General features: G+C 39.8%; 2 protein-coding genes across 2 annotated transcripts; both read right to left on the bottom strand.

Moving 5' to 3' along the window:
- Positions 1-263: 263 nt before the first annotated feature.
- Positions 264-13265, bottom strand: prtfdc1a (phosphoribosyl transferase domain containing 1a). Its single transcript, XM_030079362.1, has 10 exons — positions 13156-13265; positions 12580-12694; positions 11912-12018; positions 11170-11353; positions 8953-9018; positions 4897-4914; positions 3949-4031; positions 3303-3349; positions 1698-1774; positions 264-707 (listed from the first exon to the last, which is right to left on the bottom strand). The coding sequence occupies exons 2-10, from the start codon at positions 12610-12612 to the stop codon at positions 660-662; spliced, it is 663 nt and encodes a 220-aa protein (XP_029935222.1). The 5' UTR covers positions 12613-12694; positions 13156-13265; the 3' UTR covers positions 264-659.
- Positions 13266-13943: 678 nt separating this feature from the next.
- enkur (enkurin, TRPC channel interacting protein) lies at positions 13944-16080 on the bottom strand. Its single transcript, XM_030079596.1, has 5 exons — positions 16001-16080; positions 15180-15337; positions 14850-15070; positions 14531-14677; positions 13944-14114 (listed from the first exon to the last, which is right to left on the bottom strand). The coding sequence occupies exons 1-5, from the start codon at positions 16078-16080 to the stop codon at positions 13944-13946; spliced, it is 777 nt and encodes a 258-aa protein (XP_029935456.1).
- Between the last annotated feature and the right edge of the window lie 751 nt (positions 16081-16831).

The following is a 16831-nucleotide window of genomic DNA, read 5'->3' as shown; positions in this document are numbered from 1 at the left end:
CAGATAGATGCAGTGTGGTGGTTAGGAGATGCTGTTTGGCCTGACCACGACGCCCACTGTGTTTTCCATGAGTCAGAGTGGGCGTCATCCGGGCACGAGGATGCCAGCGTCCAGAAGCCTGTCCATCTGTCGCCCTTTTTATTTTTTTTTCTTTCTTTCTTTCTCTGAACGGTCACTGTTTATTTTTTCTTTCATGTCTTTGTCCCCGTCTGTTTTTCTACATATAAAAAGGATGATGAAGCAAAGATTGCATCAGTGCACATATTTCTTTTTTATTTCAAAGACATTCTGTGAACACTCAATAAATCCACTGAGCAACTCTTATGACTGGCTGCTTTGAGATGAACAGACTTCTGTGAAGCAACAGTCCCTGCACTGTAAGACACTAGATGAAAACCACTTGGAAAAAAACATCCTGAACTCAAAAAAAAAAACCCAAAAAAACCAAAAAAAAACTTTCTTTTCTTTTTTGTGAAACATGTAAACAGAAATAGTACAAAAAGTGACTGTTCGAGAAATGAGAAAATCCATTTAGGAACATTTTTGGCCAAATGCACAGTGTACAGTAAAAGAAACAAAAACCGAACTTCCACTCGGCACGAGCTGGAGGAAGCGAGAAGGCACTTTTTCTGGCAGGTAACTTAAGGTTTCAATTTTCCTCAGACCTTGTACTTCACCTTTCCAATCTCGCTGATGACACAGATATGCTGGAAGGGGATAAAGAGAAATTATTTTGCGTCAGTTTGATGTTAAATCACACAGATAAGCTCTCAAAAGTTGAAGGAAAGTCCATGAGATATGTTCCAATCTTAAAGACCAGATGGATTTGCGTCTGATGATGGCAAAATATTTATATAGGCTAAATATATGTTAACATCCTGCACTGTGGCAAGATCCAGCATGTATTAATGCACTGTACGCGCCATATATGGAAGGATGAAGCTTTGCAATATTTTGAAAGCTGGAAAGTTAATCTATACAGATATGACATTTTCAATAATCTGACTCTGAGTGCCTGAGGGGGTCGGCTCATATTTCTTGTTTAGGATGACGCGAGATAAGAAGGGAAGCTTTGACTCCGCCAGATAAGCAGATGCTAACCCTTACATTCCACCGCTCGCCCTCCTTCCAACTTTTGTAATGAATACCACAAAAAGAAAAAAGGCAAAAAAAAAAAAAAAATGCTGACAGACAGTGAGATGTTCACAAACACTCATAGTACATGGTGCGAGCACACACACACACACACACACACATGCAAAGCAGTGGGAGTCAGTCTGGGCATAGTGTTTCACTTGAGTCAGAGCCAGACTCAAAGCCAAATTTTCACAGATATAAAGATGGAAGAGTTCACATAGGTGTGCACTTACTGAATTTAACATAACATATTGGGGATACTGGCCAGATATAGAGACACACACACAATACACACACTTCCCCCTTCCCATACACACACACACCAGCCATGCACAGACTCACATAGACACATTAGATATGTGATTTGAGTCGCTTTGCCTACATGTTAAGTCTCCCCGGCCGGGAGGATACCTGTTGGGTGAGTTTAGGTTTCAGGGAGAGGAGTGTGTCTCTTTGATTTACTGTGTTTACTCTCCCCTCCTGTCTCTTTCATCCCTTTCACATAGCTCTCTCAAAAGGTCATGTGCAGTGCAGCGGCGAGAGGTGGATGCAGGACTTACATTCAGGTCACGGAAATACTCGTTGTAGTCCAAGGCGTAGCCGACGACGAAGCGGTTGGGGATTTCAAACCCGACGTCTTTCAAAGAAAACACAGACATGTATGTTAGAGACGAGCATCAAGGACAGACATACGGTGAATCAGAGATTTTCAAAGTAAGAGGCACGCCTCTCTGGGTGGGCGCCAAACAGTTTCACTAGAGGCCTGGAGGGTGAGAGGTTGAAAATTCATGAAGGATTTCTGATATATTATTTTTCCATTAGTTATCAAAATGTGGCTGTGCTGTAGAATAGACTGAATATCTGCCATTTGAGAGATAATAAAGAGATATTTCCAGGGAATGTTTCTATTTTTCCTTCTTGCCAAGAGTCAGACAAAGTAATATATGCCTGTGCAGTCAGGCTTTTTTTTTTTTTTTTTTTTAAGTATTTTTTTTATGTATTTGTGTGCAGTTTGAGGTTATGTTGAGCAGCAATATTAGGCTGTTCCCAGATTTCTGATTCCCAGATGCCTGTTGGATCATGCAGCAGCTATTTGCTCTCATACACATTCAGCAAGTTGAGATAAGCTATGGGGAGGGGAAAGCTTTTTCTAACCCCTGATCTAAATGCCTTGAAAATTGTCTGCACAAAACACAAAATTCATACTGCAATTACGTCTATTGAAGACTGTGCTAGCAATATAATTTATTTTGATTTATTTGGACACAACGACCTTTCCAGGGTTTTTCCCTGCCTTCTGTCCAGTGTATGCTGGGATAGGCTCCTGATTAGGAATAAGTGGATATGGAAAATGGACAGAGGATGGATGGAGGGATAGATGGATATGGACATTTTTTCTGCATGTTTTCCAGCAATTTGGTTAAGTTCAATGAAGTCAAAGATTTTTCTCTGATGCTCAAGTAGATTTTCATGTCAGATATTCTGCACTGCAGAAGAATGCTGGAGTGAGAAGAGCCTCCTCCTATGAAAATGTTGCATCGTTCTGCAATTTTAAAAAGGCAGTATTCAATACCAGCAACTGAGTTTTTTTCCCTCCTTTTTAAAGTTTATTGTGCAGTCCCGTTTGATAGTCCATCCTTTCACACTTTCACTTGTCACCGATCTGGCATAAGGTCAGCAACAAGGCAAGCAAAGCCTTCCTCCCCAAGGCTCTGCCAGACATACAAACTAACTGGGAGATCTCATCTCTCCCCAATGTCCTGGGATTGCCTTGCAGTTTCCTTCCAGTCAGTCATGCCTGGTACATCTCTACAGAGAGGCCTGAACCACCTCATCTGGCTCCTCTCAGTGTGAAGGAGCAGCGGCTCACTGGGCTCGTCACCCTGTCACAGCGAGTGAGGCCAGCCAGCCTGCAGAGAAACGGCCTGCGTCTCTGATCTCTTATTTTTAATCATATTTAAGTTCAAGGCAGTCTATACCAGGTCAAAAATACTCTTGATGAAACACAACACATGAAACTGTAGAAAATTTCAGAATACACGACCACTACCCCGCCACTTCGGCTTTGGGAAACACAGCGCCTGACAGACATGACATTCAAATGATCAACCCCAGATAAACCAACAGTCAGAGGAGCACAGGATGACGTTATATGAGTCACTTACAGTCTGTGAGACTCTCAGCCATGTTGGGGACTCTCTTCACAAGCAGACTGAAACACAAATCACAAGACACCCACCAGTGACTTTATTGTAGCTCTCAATCAATTATAGGTAAGTTAACTGCCAGTCTAATCAGTAATCTGTTTTATTTTCTTTTAATCAGTCATTATTCTCCACACAACTGAAAGAGTCACTGTCACATAAACCTATAGAATTGCTTATGCTCGTGGTGTGATCTGCCTTTTTCCACTTTTTCAACACTTTTTTCAATAAAAATAAATTAAAAACTAAATTACCCAACCCCACTGTCTGGCTTTTTCAATTGTTTTAATAAAAATCAGATTTTCATTGAATATTTGCCTTGATGAACATGTCTGAATTGTTTCCCAATCAGCAGCATTACCTCCCATTGCGTTTATGCTGCACGGTGACACTTAAACAGTGTCACACATAAAGGAGGTCATACACACTGAACATTAACCATGAGCGAGGCCAGATGGTTATCGTGTCTCTGCGGTCTTGGGCTGCATAGGAACTGCCCATGGACATGAGATAGCGACTGAGGAAGAGTGATATCTTCTTCTTGTGTTTGTCACACGCTTGGCATTTCCGCTGGTGGACAGAGAGAGAGGGCTGAAAACCGACTCACCCTGCGACCTTGACCATCTTGGGTTGAAAGGTCTCAACGTGCTTCAGAAGGGCCTTCATGGTCTTTCCTGTGTCAACTATCGCCTTAGGGAGAGGAAGAGCAAAAGAAAGGGGGAGATGAAGAGGGAGGTGTCAGAATAGAGTGTGCTTTCAAACAGGACAGAAACACACTGGCAAATCAATGTTAAAAGTCGAGCTAAATGATGGCCTAATCTGCAGATTAAAGTAAAAATAGCTTTCCTCTAGCCTTGCTATTAGCAAATCATTCCAAGATTAAAAATGTCTCAAATTAGTATTGATTATGCGCAACATTTGATATTTTTGGCACATACACAGTCAATATTCCACACACACTTACATAATCTGTTATATAAAGTGATGTTTTTCCATAATACACTGCAAACCTTCCAGTGTCAATGAGTGTTGATTTCTCACTGGCAGTTATTTTGAGTTGACAAGAGTTGACTGGAATGTTGTTTATCCACTAGCAGAGCTGATATGGCTCTTGGATCGGTGTGCAAAACTATCTGAAACTGTTAAATTGACCCTGATTGGAGGGGACTTACATAAACATTAACATAGTGTCGATTTTTTACGTTCTCGGAGATACGATATCGTGCTTATGCATGGCTGACCTCAGCCCAGAAACTTTTACAACTGAAACATGATCTCAAAGAGCTAATAGCTTGTTCTCTTTGCCCTTTTGAGCACCAACAACAAGCGATATATTGTCTGTACAAGCACAATGGCTTCTCAATTAACAAGAAACTAAGGGCAAACATTAAAAAAAATACCATCAAAGGAAATACTTGAGTTTCACTTTTCATGTTTTAACATGGAGTGGAATTAACACTGATTAAACTAAATATATATAGACAGATATATAAATACTGCAGGTTGGAGCGGGTGCCAGCCAGATGATGTTTACCCAACAGAGCTGAACACTCACCTCTACAATGAGCACGTTCTTGGATACATGTAATAAAAACAGATGAAATAAGAAATTAGTTTTCAGCATTACAATACTGTTCATGAAAAGTAAGATTAAGGCTGTGACTGTGTTTTGTCTAAAAAAAAAAAATTACATTTCTTAGATAAAGTAGCTATAGCAACAATGCCGGCTGTCACTTCAGGGCCTTAACAAAATCACAGACATGTCATTATGTTCTTCCCAAATAATGTGCGTTTGTGTCCACAGGGAGCAAAAGTCACTTCTAAGTGTCCAGCCGCTGCACACTTTCCCTGCTGCAGCGTTTCAAATGACTCCTTGTTCCCTTGGCCGGGTCTATGAGGCTCTTTGTGAAGCCAGTGGAGAGTATCTATGGTTCAGGGAGAGTGATCGGAGAGAATGCCGGCAGCTGGCCAATGTTCTCAGTCTACACCTGAACGCTGTTGCATAACATTCAGAGAAAGTAGAGGAGGACGAGTATGAAAAAAACAAGGAAGCTTGAACATAACTAACCTGCTTTTCTGCATGCAGTAAATACAGCCAGTCTGACAACAACTGTCTATCGGGAATTTGTTTGCTTCTGTAGGGCATCATTATTGGGAAGTATACTTAAACTTCAACTTTCAACTTTATTGCCCCTTGTTAAGGGCAATTTTTTGCTGCAGGGCAACATCGTTAAAAACATCTGATGAACAGCAGTAAGCAGGCACAATTACAGATAAACAGTGTAAAAAGTATAAAATACAATGAGTCATAGACACGGTTTGGCATAAATCTGCAAGATTTGTGTTTTTTCTCAAATCAGGCAGTGCCTTTGTTGATAGGTCATTGTTGCCTTGATGTTTTGCACCAGTTCAACGTAATGTAATACTAAGCAGAGTCAGCGTCTGGGGCATCTTATATGTCTTCTACACTGTTACATTTATTCAAACCAAACTGCTATTAAAAATGGATCACTACATTATAGTCATAATAATCGATATTAAAATACATAACTTCCTACACAACAAAAGAGCCATAAAAATATGTTCAGAATAAAAAATATAAAATCTTTCATGAACTGGGTTTGAGTTGAAACATTAATATGTGGCATAAAGTGGCAATTGAGAGAGTACTGTTAAAAACATTCATAAAAAATATTCTTTTTTATTTTGTAAACATGTTAATAGTTTGGTTTGTGGGTCTCACATGTGAGCACAGTGCAAGTGGGTTTTGTGCAACACTGCTGAGGGCAGGTGGCCAAAATGTACACTGTGTAGTGGAACAAGTTTGCATATCAATAAAGAAAAACATTTATTTATCATTTTTGAGTGCTGGCTCTATTCAATGGAACTCTGGATCTACTTTTGGCCTTCAGCACCATTTTTTATCTTTATCTTGACTGAGATTTGAGATGAGCATGTCCCTCTTATCTATTCTCAATAGAGACAAGACAAATGGACATTTGTTTATTAGAAAAAAATGTGTAATATTACTTTAAAGGGTCGCTAAGAACTCCTACACAAATCTCTGGCATAGCCATTAACAACTGACCTGCATGGATTTCATTTATGGCCGTGCTAAATTCAAACTTTAAGTCGAGATGAAATGAAAATGTCTTTTTAACCCTTTTATATGACATCCTCAGTCACACTGTGCATCTATTTAATATCCATGCAAAAAATACAACAAAGGAATTAAAAGTAATTTTCTTTGTGTTACTATGTCGAAATGCAATCATTCTTTCTGCCAGTTAAACAAAATATGACACCTGCTTATAAAGACATGAACCAACCAGTTTCAACCAATAATAACATGACATCTTCCTGTCAATCAGTCTGCTACTTTTAGTTTCATGCCTACTTTTCAAAGTTCATATCAAATTCCTCCTGTTATATCCCGCCTGTCTATCCTGTTTCACCATACATCACCATACATTCATCTGGACTTTAACTCGGATTACCATAATGACATCTGGGATTAAGAAATCTGAGCGCTATGAAGCTGAAGAGAGAAGCTGGCTGATAGAGGAATGGCATTCGAGACTATGCAGCTGGAAAATGTTGCTGACGGGCGTGCGCCTCATGGAAACCGGCGAGCTTCCTCATGCCACCCCACATGCCAACTTAACATTTACTTTCACTTTGTTGACACTATAAACACTGCAAGACGCAGATGAAGACATTTTATGGGAATGCTGTTGTAAAAGGCTCCACATTCAGCAGCAAAAAACACCATAATGTACCGTACCTGGAGCTGTGCCTCATAATCCACAAGATTACGTTTTGAGGCGTGCAAGACTTTTCGAGAGATTTGCATTTAACATTTCCATCAGGCTGCAGGATTGTAATAAGAGCGCTGACCTTAAACCGGTGTGATTTATGCATTCTGTGCAAGGTGCTTGTCAACCTCTCGAGTAAACTTCTTTTATTATTATTATTCCCTTTGACCTTTTTACCCAGAGCAAAAATGCACCTTAGCTGACAGCTCAGTTATTTATAAGGGGGGAATTCAACAGCAGAGAATGTTTGTGTACATGTGTCTGCGGGCGTGTTTTTGCACGCATTTGTTTGAGAGAGTGAATTGTCTGTCTTAATGATCGGTTTCAGAGAATAATTTCATAGAGGAGAGATGACTCTTTGTGATTCAGTGGCCTGTGTCCTCTATGAACCCTTGAGTCCTCCATACTGGAACTGAACAGAGATGAAGAGTCAGCAAACCTGCCTTGTGGGAACATTCCTTCGCCCTAAATGTCTGATTCACAGCCACGCTGGTGAGGGGCAAACCACACTAACAAAGTGACACTCATAAGGTGTGCACAAAGAGGACGGTTGTGAGAAAGTATATGGAGGAACATGCTGCGTGTTTCCGTCCTTGGGCAGGGCTGGGTAGTAACTGAATCCCTTTAATGGAGTTATGTATTCTAAATACAAAAAACAACTATAGTCTGTTACTGCACCTAAAACAAGGATACACAGTGTCATAGATGTGAAACCCCACTCTTTATCTGCAGCCATGTTTTACAGCGTACGCATCCTGTCTGGCAGATATGATGTATGTCCTAGTTTTTTTTTTGCAGGCAGGCAGGCAGGCACAGCTTGCACTGTAAGCTACTATGTTTGGACATTGTCAAAGGCTTTTTGAAAAGAGACTGTAACAGCCTTGGTTGAGCATTCAGCAACCATCCGGAGGCAAAGTGGGCATGAATACACTCACTGACCTTCAAATAGTGAAACAGTCAGGTCGGATAGGTTGATGAAGAAAACACAATCATTTGTGCTACATTTAGATATAACACATTTTAGATTTTAGTTATGGAGAGGCACACATCCACCGGGACGGACTAGTGATGTTGATTATGTGGACTGGACGTGGGATAACAAGCATCCATTTCCACTTAAATGCATTTTTAAGTCCATGTCCAAGTCTTTTTGCATAAAAACAGCCTGAAACCCACAATAAAATGCTGCCTGTCTGATCACCTGGGGAATATTATCACTGAATAAGTAATATGTTTTTGCATGAAACAGAGCCAAACAGCAAAATAAAACACAGCCTCTCATTTTGTCAGAGTGAAACAAGACACAGCCCCAGAACATCTTTGAGTGAGTAAGTGAATGAGTGAGTGAGTAAGCGAATGAGTGAGTTTCACCTGCAGCTCATAGAGAAACTTTGCATCTAGAAATTGATGCTGATTATATACTCTTATGAAAAATAAGAGGATTACTTTTGGCAATGACCAAGGGCCATTTAATTAGTGACAGGTCATTTTTTTTTCGTATTTCTGTACAGCATGCTACTTAAATACTTAAGACACAGCAAAGTTAAATGGAAATAACTGTAAAAATCGCAGTAGATTGCCGAATCTGGGTAATCCATTAGGTACAGTGCTGCTCTGCTGTTCACCTGTCTGAATCATCTGTGCATGAGCGTGTTCATATGAACAGTAGGACATGTGTGGGCAGGTGCCCGTGACATTTGAACTGACAGCTCCCTCTTGAGGCCAGGAGAGTTTCTATCAAAGTGCTGAAATTGATAAGGCCTCCAAGCCAAGTGAACACGTTTCTTTAAACACACCTTTCCACGCAGAAAAGACAGATCTCGGCTCCCTATGATGTGCAGGTCCTCTGTCGACTGGTCATTCTGGGGAGGGGAAAAAATGAATGTGAAAAATGGTTCATGTGACATAGCTGTGCCCACTTTGTACAGATGTAGCCACTGAAAAAGTATAATTCATTACTGCAGAGTTGCTGCACTTGTGCTACATCCCTATAGGGAACTGTTGAAACAGGAAAATTACGTTTGTCTTTTTAATCACCAAGTTAAAAATGATCTTATAGCGCTGAAATTATTTGTCGATTGCTCAATTAATCAATCACCTGCTAGTTTTGTTGACTTGTTGTTTTAGTCATTAATAAAGTAAACATCCCAAAGATGTGCTGATTCCAGCTTTACTTTTCTTTGATCATATCATTTTGAATTTTTTTTTTTTTTTTTTTTTTTTTTTTGTTTGTTTGCTCAAAATAATCCCATTGGTCAGATTACAGAGGCAACTTGAAGACATCACTTTTTTCCCTGTTAACTTCGCATGAGCATTTGTCATTATTTTTGACATGTGTCAGATAAAATGACGATGAAACAATCATTAGATGCAGCCCCACTAACTAGTCGGTTGAGGGGCATCAGAGGTTTGTACTAGATCATACATCTAATTGTCTGCTCTGCCACACAAATTCTGGATGGATGCAGGGTAAATTTGTGAATGGCTGCCACTGTATGAATAACAATATTAGCCTTCACATAAATGAAGAAATGGGCCCTCTCTGTCACAAATAGGGCCTAAGCCTTTAAGAATGATGGCTTTGAAGCTAGAATTGGTTGGCAACAGATGCATTACTGAGATAAGAGAGGCACTGACATGAACAAAATCCCGGCCCCGGGGGCAGGTCACATGACTCCACCATGACCAGTGACATTGACTATCGCTGTCATCACTCAGACGCTGTCCTTAGTGTCTGGTGATAGGAGGTACTGTTCGCCACCATGCCCTGCGTGACTTTGAGTTTACACAGACAGTCAAAACCCCTAATGAAAAGGATAAAATATTTACATGCAACAATAACTAGTGTGATAAGGGGGTAACGCAGGTGTTTCTCATAACTGGAGTACCAGTTTACCCAGCTTATTCTAACGTCTAACTTATGTGTTTACATGTGTGTACCCAAAACCTGGTTACTTGGGTAATTCTGTGAGCATGTTGTCATTGGTATGCATGAGGAACCTTATCAACTCAAGCAGATTTTGTGCTACAGGGCAGTAAAAATGTTACTTTTGCCCCTTTCATGCAATGCCACAGTATGATTTCAGAGTTGTCTAATTGATCCACAATGTGTGATCAATCCCAAGCTTTCCCCTGTATCCTAAAAAGCTATTTTGAAATGAAAAACTTTGAGTCCTCCCTTCTGCCGAGGGGGGACAAGAGGAATGTGACCGCATGCAGAGAAATCTGAATCACATCATTTGTTATGACAACTACGTCTGTGTGCCAAAAAACAGAGTATGCCGAAAACAGGGAGGGACATGCAAAAGCATTTTATATGCAGTGGACTGTCTGTATAGCCCCTATCTTATGTACACAGTGGAGTGATTCTACATTTTCAAATGTGTCAAATGTGGACAAATGCCTGTAATGATGCATCAACCAGACTGAACCTTTTTACATCATTATCAAGGTTAAATCCTATGGACATACATTGCTGATGCTAGACATTTTCATCATTTCTTTTCTCTCCAACAGGACACGGAAACTCCATATTGCACCCTGCTATTTTCATAACTTTGAGGTTACTCTACACTCAGTTGCCCTTTAAGTGTCCTGTCTGCTCTCTACCCACTAAACCTGTACCACAGTGACATCTAGTGGTCATTCTTCATGGTGGAAATTGTCTGATATGTAAATGAACTGCAGAGGGGAGAGATTGAAAGAGGGTGAAACAGCCAGTGAAATGTCATTCAGGGTCTTTCCTGTTCTGTTCCTGCATATGTTTCTGACCCATCTGTGTGATTTTATTTAATATGACTGCACAGAAAAATGTGATCTGTAAACAGCTCTCAGAAAATACTGATAATGTAGCCTTTTGAGATTTGATTCCAGCTTTTTGCCAAGTGAGGGAAGGCAAACAGCTCAACCCAGCAGATACGAGGAACCAGCTGTATTGCTTCACTATTTCAGTTTTTCATTTTTTTTGCAGCCTACTTTGTGCATTAGAGCACTGTTGTCTGCCTTTCCCCTACCAGGTAGCTCTTCAGACGGATAAACTCCACCCGGGTCTCCAGGTAGGTGTTGGAGTTGCGGCCAAGAACTTTGATGAACTCCACCAGATCTGAGCAGAACTTGTAGCCGCCCTTCAGGACGCACAGCACCACTATGTCATGGTCCCCGATGTCATCCACAATGTGGCGAGCCAAGCGCTCGATCCTGCAAGAAGAGCATGACCAGGCAATAAATGAAAAAAAAAAAAGTGTGGTTGTGTGTACTTACACATGTGATGGCATATTAGCCGTATTCCTTATGTAGGAATATGTAAACATTATGTTGGCCAATACTGCTTGCAATTTTCAGTGTCGTCAGATAATTTAAAACAATGGACAGAAGAAATGAGCAGAGAAATCACCAGTGACGGCAGGACCAAAATATTCAGCAGCATAAAAGGCAACATGCATCAAGAAACGAAAACTCACTTCAGCCTTAATAGCGGCCTTCATCATGTGTGTGTCGTATTCTTTGTTTCTGCAATCAGCTTCTTTGGATATGAGCCATTTTTTTTTATCAAATGCTATTTTATATTACATGATTTGCAGACTTAACTATTCCTGTAAATGCTCATTAGAATGATGAGAATAATTCCTCCCTTCACAGCAGTTCATGTTAATTTCACTTGTCTTTCTCACTTTAGATAGATTTACTTTATTGATCCCAAACTGGGAAATTATTAAACTTTACTTTATGAGAAACATATATTAATTTAGGTGTCACCTGTCCATGATTACTCCATGTGGAATGTAAACACTCTCAATGTCCTCATGGTAGTGCTCCGGGTAAGTGAACAGGTCCAGGCTGTATCCTGGCCAGTCGTCTTTTATCTGGGACAGAAACCATGTTTGGTGCGCAGGTGTAGTACATCCAAAGGCCAACACAACATCATTTGAACTATTGAAACATATTTATAACCTCTGCCTCTGGAAATCTTGAAAAAAACTGTCTTAAACAGAAGCTGGGTCTAGGAAAAGTCAGGGAAGGACATTTTGAAAGCTCTGATTTTTCAGCACTGACAGCTTTGCATTTTCAGTTTTACGTAAAATGACAATGACAACATGATAACATATTTTTGTGAAATAGAACTTCTAGCAAAACTATGCATCTCTATAAACGCTACACTCCCAATGATTTTGGATGTTAAATGAAGCTTAGAAATAATTTCATAACCTCTTAGATATATTTCTGAATATGCTGTCCATCAAGGAGCCGTACAATTTTGTTAAACTTTGAAATGCTTAGGTTAACTGGCTTCCCTGATGGGCTATTTTGTAACAGCATCACATAACAGCTAAATAAATCCTTCGAGAATCACCCTTTCTTCTGTTGCAGGTGAACTGCATCATAAACAGACATTGAGGTTGGACGTGGACTCGTGCTCAACATACCACAATTCCTCCTTTCATTCCTCTGCTCTCCATGTCTGGGGATGTCGTCAAGAAATTATCTTCACTTAGAGAAAAAGATGCTGGGATAGAAATGGACTTCAAGGGACCACTTGAGCTAGTGTAAAGTTATAATTCCAGTTAGATTTTAATTAATTATATAACAGGAAAAAGACAAGCCAGTAAAGTTGAGTTGTAAGTGTGAACCCTTAGAAAAGACGGTAATCCTGCAATAAAATTTAGAAGCATACAGAACTATGTGCAGCAGGAATAAACAAGGATATTATAAGGATACACTTGGATATAAAAAAGTCTCTCAGGTAGGTAGCCTCTATTAGATATAACAGAATAGCTTTCCATTAAGGATATATAATCATTTAAAATCCTTTCCGTTATAATTTAAAATCCTAAGGAGTGGGTGTACGCACATTTCAGGCAATCTCTGGTTACAGAATTAAATTGGAAATCCCCATGTTTTTTAATCCGGAATACTGGCAGCTATACTGTGTGCCCAGATGGACAACAAATAGGATAAGCGACATTTTTGCATTTACCAGTAATTACTAATACATCTCTTACCGTTTTAGCCTATTTCCAGCGAAAATGTACCAGAGAGAGAAATGTCCCAAAGTCCCACATGGGTTAGGAGATCACGCCTGATTCATTTGAGTGAAAAGGCGAGGTTGTTGTGCTTGTGGCCTTGTGGAGAATGGATAAGGAATGCCTCAATTAGGCGCTGAATTGGGGATAATCAGCTTCATGTGATGCCCTGTTGGCTTGTGGCAGCATCATAGGCCTTAACTGGGCCAGAGAAAGCATTTGGTTCAGATGACAATCAGTACAGCTTTTATATATACCATATACCTATATATATGCCACATATACACCTATATATATAATATATATATATATATGTCTTCATTATCCAGATCCACATCCATTATCCAGGGAGGAAAGAAAGAAAGAAAGAAAGAAAGAAAGAATCAGCCCATGACCGAGCTCAAGATTTAATATCTATAGAGAATCCAGTCTGTGAAAGTTGCTCTGATTCCCATGAATAAGTTACCCAGTGCATTAAAATGCAGTAACATAATCTTTAGAAGAGGAGGTCAGAATAGGTCACTTTCTAATGGTGCAAATCTAGTTTTGCAGCACAAAGCTCCCCAAGTACGTACGTCTTTTGAAATTGAAAATGCATACTTAACTAGATAAAGTGAAAGGAGGTTTTGTTTTTAATTGTGCAAATCTTGTAGATGTATGCACAGACTTTATTTCACTAAAACCCCAGATATTTGAACTGAGTGAGAGGTCAAGCCATACTTTTAACAAAGTAACGCACAAACGCTTGTTTAAGAGTTTAAAAAGCCTTAGTTGGCCACGTAGAAGGTCTTGAATCTCTCAAAGAGGTTAATGTCACTCTCCAGCTGCTTCATCTCAAAGTCGAGGCGCTGCTTGTGTGACTTTTTCGAAATGGTATCCGTGACGACCGAGAGGCCCTGGTACTGACGGTGCAGCTCTTCCCAGTTCTTCTTCAGGCCCTGCATAGTGGAATCGGCGAGGGAAACCCATTAATACACCAACAAAATTTTGATTAACAGTAGATTATTGATAATGCTGCCGGGATTCAAACCTCTGGGCTTTCACACTGCAACCAGTCATCTAACACCCTCGTGAGATATTCTATTCTCTGGTCTTAAAAACTGTTGACTTTCCACTGACAATTATTTTGAGTTGACAGGTGTTGATTGGAGAGTTGTTTGTCCTCTTGCACCACAGATATGGCTCTGGGCAAGGCCCTCAAAGCCAATATTTAAAAGTGTCACCGTTAAATTAACTCTGACGGGTGTGGGCTGACATAAAAATTGGCATAGTGTTGATTTTTACCCCCTCGGAGTTAAATTAACACTACTCTCCTAACCTCTACTTTAACAAATCGCTGCTGTGCATTGGTTACCTCCAGGATAGCCTGTCTCTCTGCATCAGACAGCTGTTTCATTGCCCTTTGCTGCAGCTGCTCTTTAACATAGTTGTCATACTCCTCCTGAGCCCTCAAAGCGTCTTCTTTGCGCTGCTGCAGGTACTCAGGTATCTCTCCAAAGTCCTTAGAAACAATAAGAAACATTAGATAATAAGTTCACAATGGACTGACTGAGCTATGAAATCAGCTACAGAGAACAAATTAATTCACCACTGTGGAAAGAATGTGTTTTTTTTTCTGGATTTATTATTTAAATATGAATGTACAAGTAGACTTACAGCTCCTATAGCCCTACCTTCCTCTTGATGTATTTAGGGACAAGTCCTGAATTTTCAAGGACCTGCTTGTCTCCATTCTTGGTGTCTGCAGATGTAGGCTGTACTTTCTTTGGCACTGCCATGACATTTGCAAGGGCATTGGTCTTTACAAAGTTCTTCGTGGTATGAATGCCCATGGTTGGGTTGTCCATCCTCTTAGGAACGTCTGGTTTCCTCAGAGTGTGAGTGTTACCAGCCACTTTTGAACACTCACTCTCTTAAGGGATATGAATGTAAAAAACAGATGAAATTTGTGAATGAGTGCTCAACAGCCGACGTACACACTGCTAAAATGGCCTATAGGAGACTGTGCAGCTCACTTTCAGGCAGTTTGGGCTCCTTTGAATGCTTGCGTAGGTATTTCTCCGGGGACGGCATCTCTGCTTTTGCTGGCCCCATCGTCCTCATCAGATCTTTATTTGACTTTTTCTCCTGCACAACTGTTGTCCTAAACTTGGACATATACCTTTAGGAAAAATAGGTTAGAGCAAATTAAAATATTTCAGGGGTATAAACACGACAGCCCTGAAGATATCAGGTTAAGTTACCTGCAAAAGAAATGTATCATTATTTCACTAAAGTGATGCGGTGAAGCACAAACCTGATCTCCCCATAAGAAGAAAAGACACAAATGGATTGGGCACATCATTTGCAGTATAAAACAATAGTCTGGCCTTAATGGTTTATGTAAAACAATACTATAATTTTGAGTTAGCTTTGAAATTTAATTTAATTGCAACACAAAGCCAGTGTCTCCACATGTGCAATGAACATTTGGGGTAGAATTAAACAAATTCAGCATTTTTGCACTTATTTGCACCAAGAAGGGTATAATAATTGCATTGAATTAGGGGCCTGAAATCCTTGTGTGTTTGTTTTCATTGTATAAGGTTTCAATTTATTTTCTATGTTTCAAGTCTGGCCCAAAAAATTGCACTGAAATAGGGCTAAAGTTGAGAGCCATTGCCTATATAGTGGGCCAACATCCAAAACTACAACAAATCTGACTGTTCACCTTATAATTGGATTATTTGCAGTGTGGTGGTGTTAACTATTTTCTTCTAGCAACAGCTAACTAGCTAGCAAATCAATGTTAGTTAGTTAATTTGACTGGTTGTGGGTAACTTGCCTCGGTGGTTTTTCAACTTTAACCTCCTCCTTTGGAATGAGGTTGTAGACGCTCTCCGGTGGATGGACAACTTCTGTCATGATAAAAGCATCCAAATGACAGGAATGAAATTAAAACAAACAAAAAACAAAAACAAAACAACGTCAGCAAGAAGAAGACCAAAAAACATCAGCGAGCAAGCGAGCAAAGTCAGAGTGGTTTGTTTGACAACACGCTCCCTGTTGTACGGTTGCTAAGCAACTACGCGGGCAAATGCTGCATTCAGGGTCTAATCGGACGTTTTGCCACCACAAGCAGCAGCTGGACGGCGACCCAGCACAGTGACACCTTTTTAAGATAAGATAAGATAAGATAAGATATTCCTTTATTAGTCCCACAGTGGGGAAATTTCAAGCATTACAGCAGCAACGTGGATAGCAAAATATGAAGCATAATTTACATTATAAACAGTATAAACAGATAATAAATAGCAAAAAGCAATATAAACACTATAAACAAGGAATATAGAAAAAATAGAAATATGGATAAGATAAGATAAGATAAGATAAGATATTCCTTTATTAGTCCCACAGTGGGGAAATTTCAAGCATTACAGCAGCAAAGTGGATAACAAAATATGAAGCATAATTTACATTATAAACAGTATAAACAGATAATAAATAGCAAAAAGCAATATAAAAACTATAAACAAGGAATATAGAAAAAATAGAAATATGGATATTATGGATGCTGGGACATTTCTAGGATACTCGAGTTGCTCACATGTGATGTTTTAAGGGATGTAACCTCGTGTAGAGACCTGAATTTGTTTTATACTGCAACTGTTAGCTT

The sequence above is a fragment of the Myripristis murdjan genome, chromosome 20, assembly GCF_902150065.1.
Source record: "Myripristis murdjan chromosome 20, fMyrMur1.1, whole genome shotgun sequence".
Lineage (NCBI taxonomy): Eukaryota > Metazoa > Chordata > Actinopteri > Holocentriformes > Holocentridae > Myripristis > Myripristis murdjan.
Note: the sequence above shows the minus strand (reverse complement) of the source record. Positions and strands in the feature narration are given on the sequence as shown.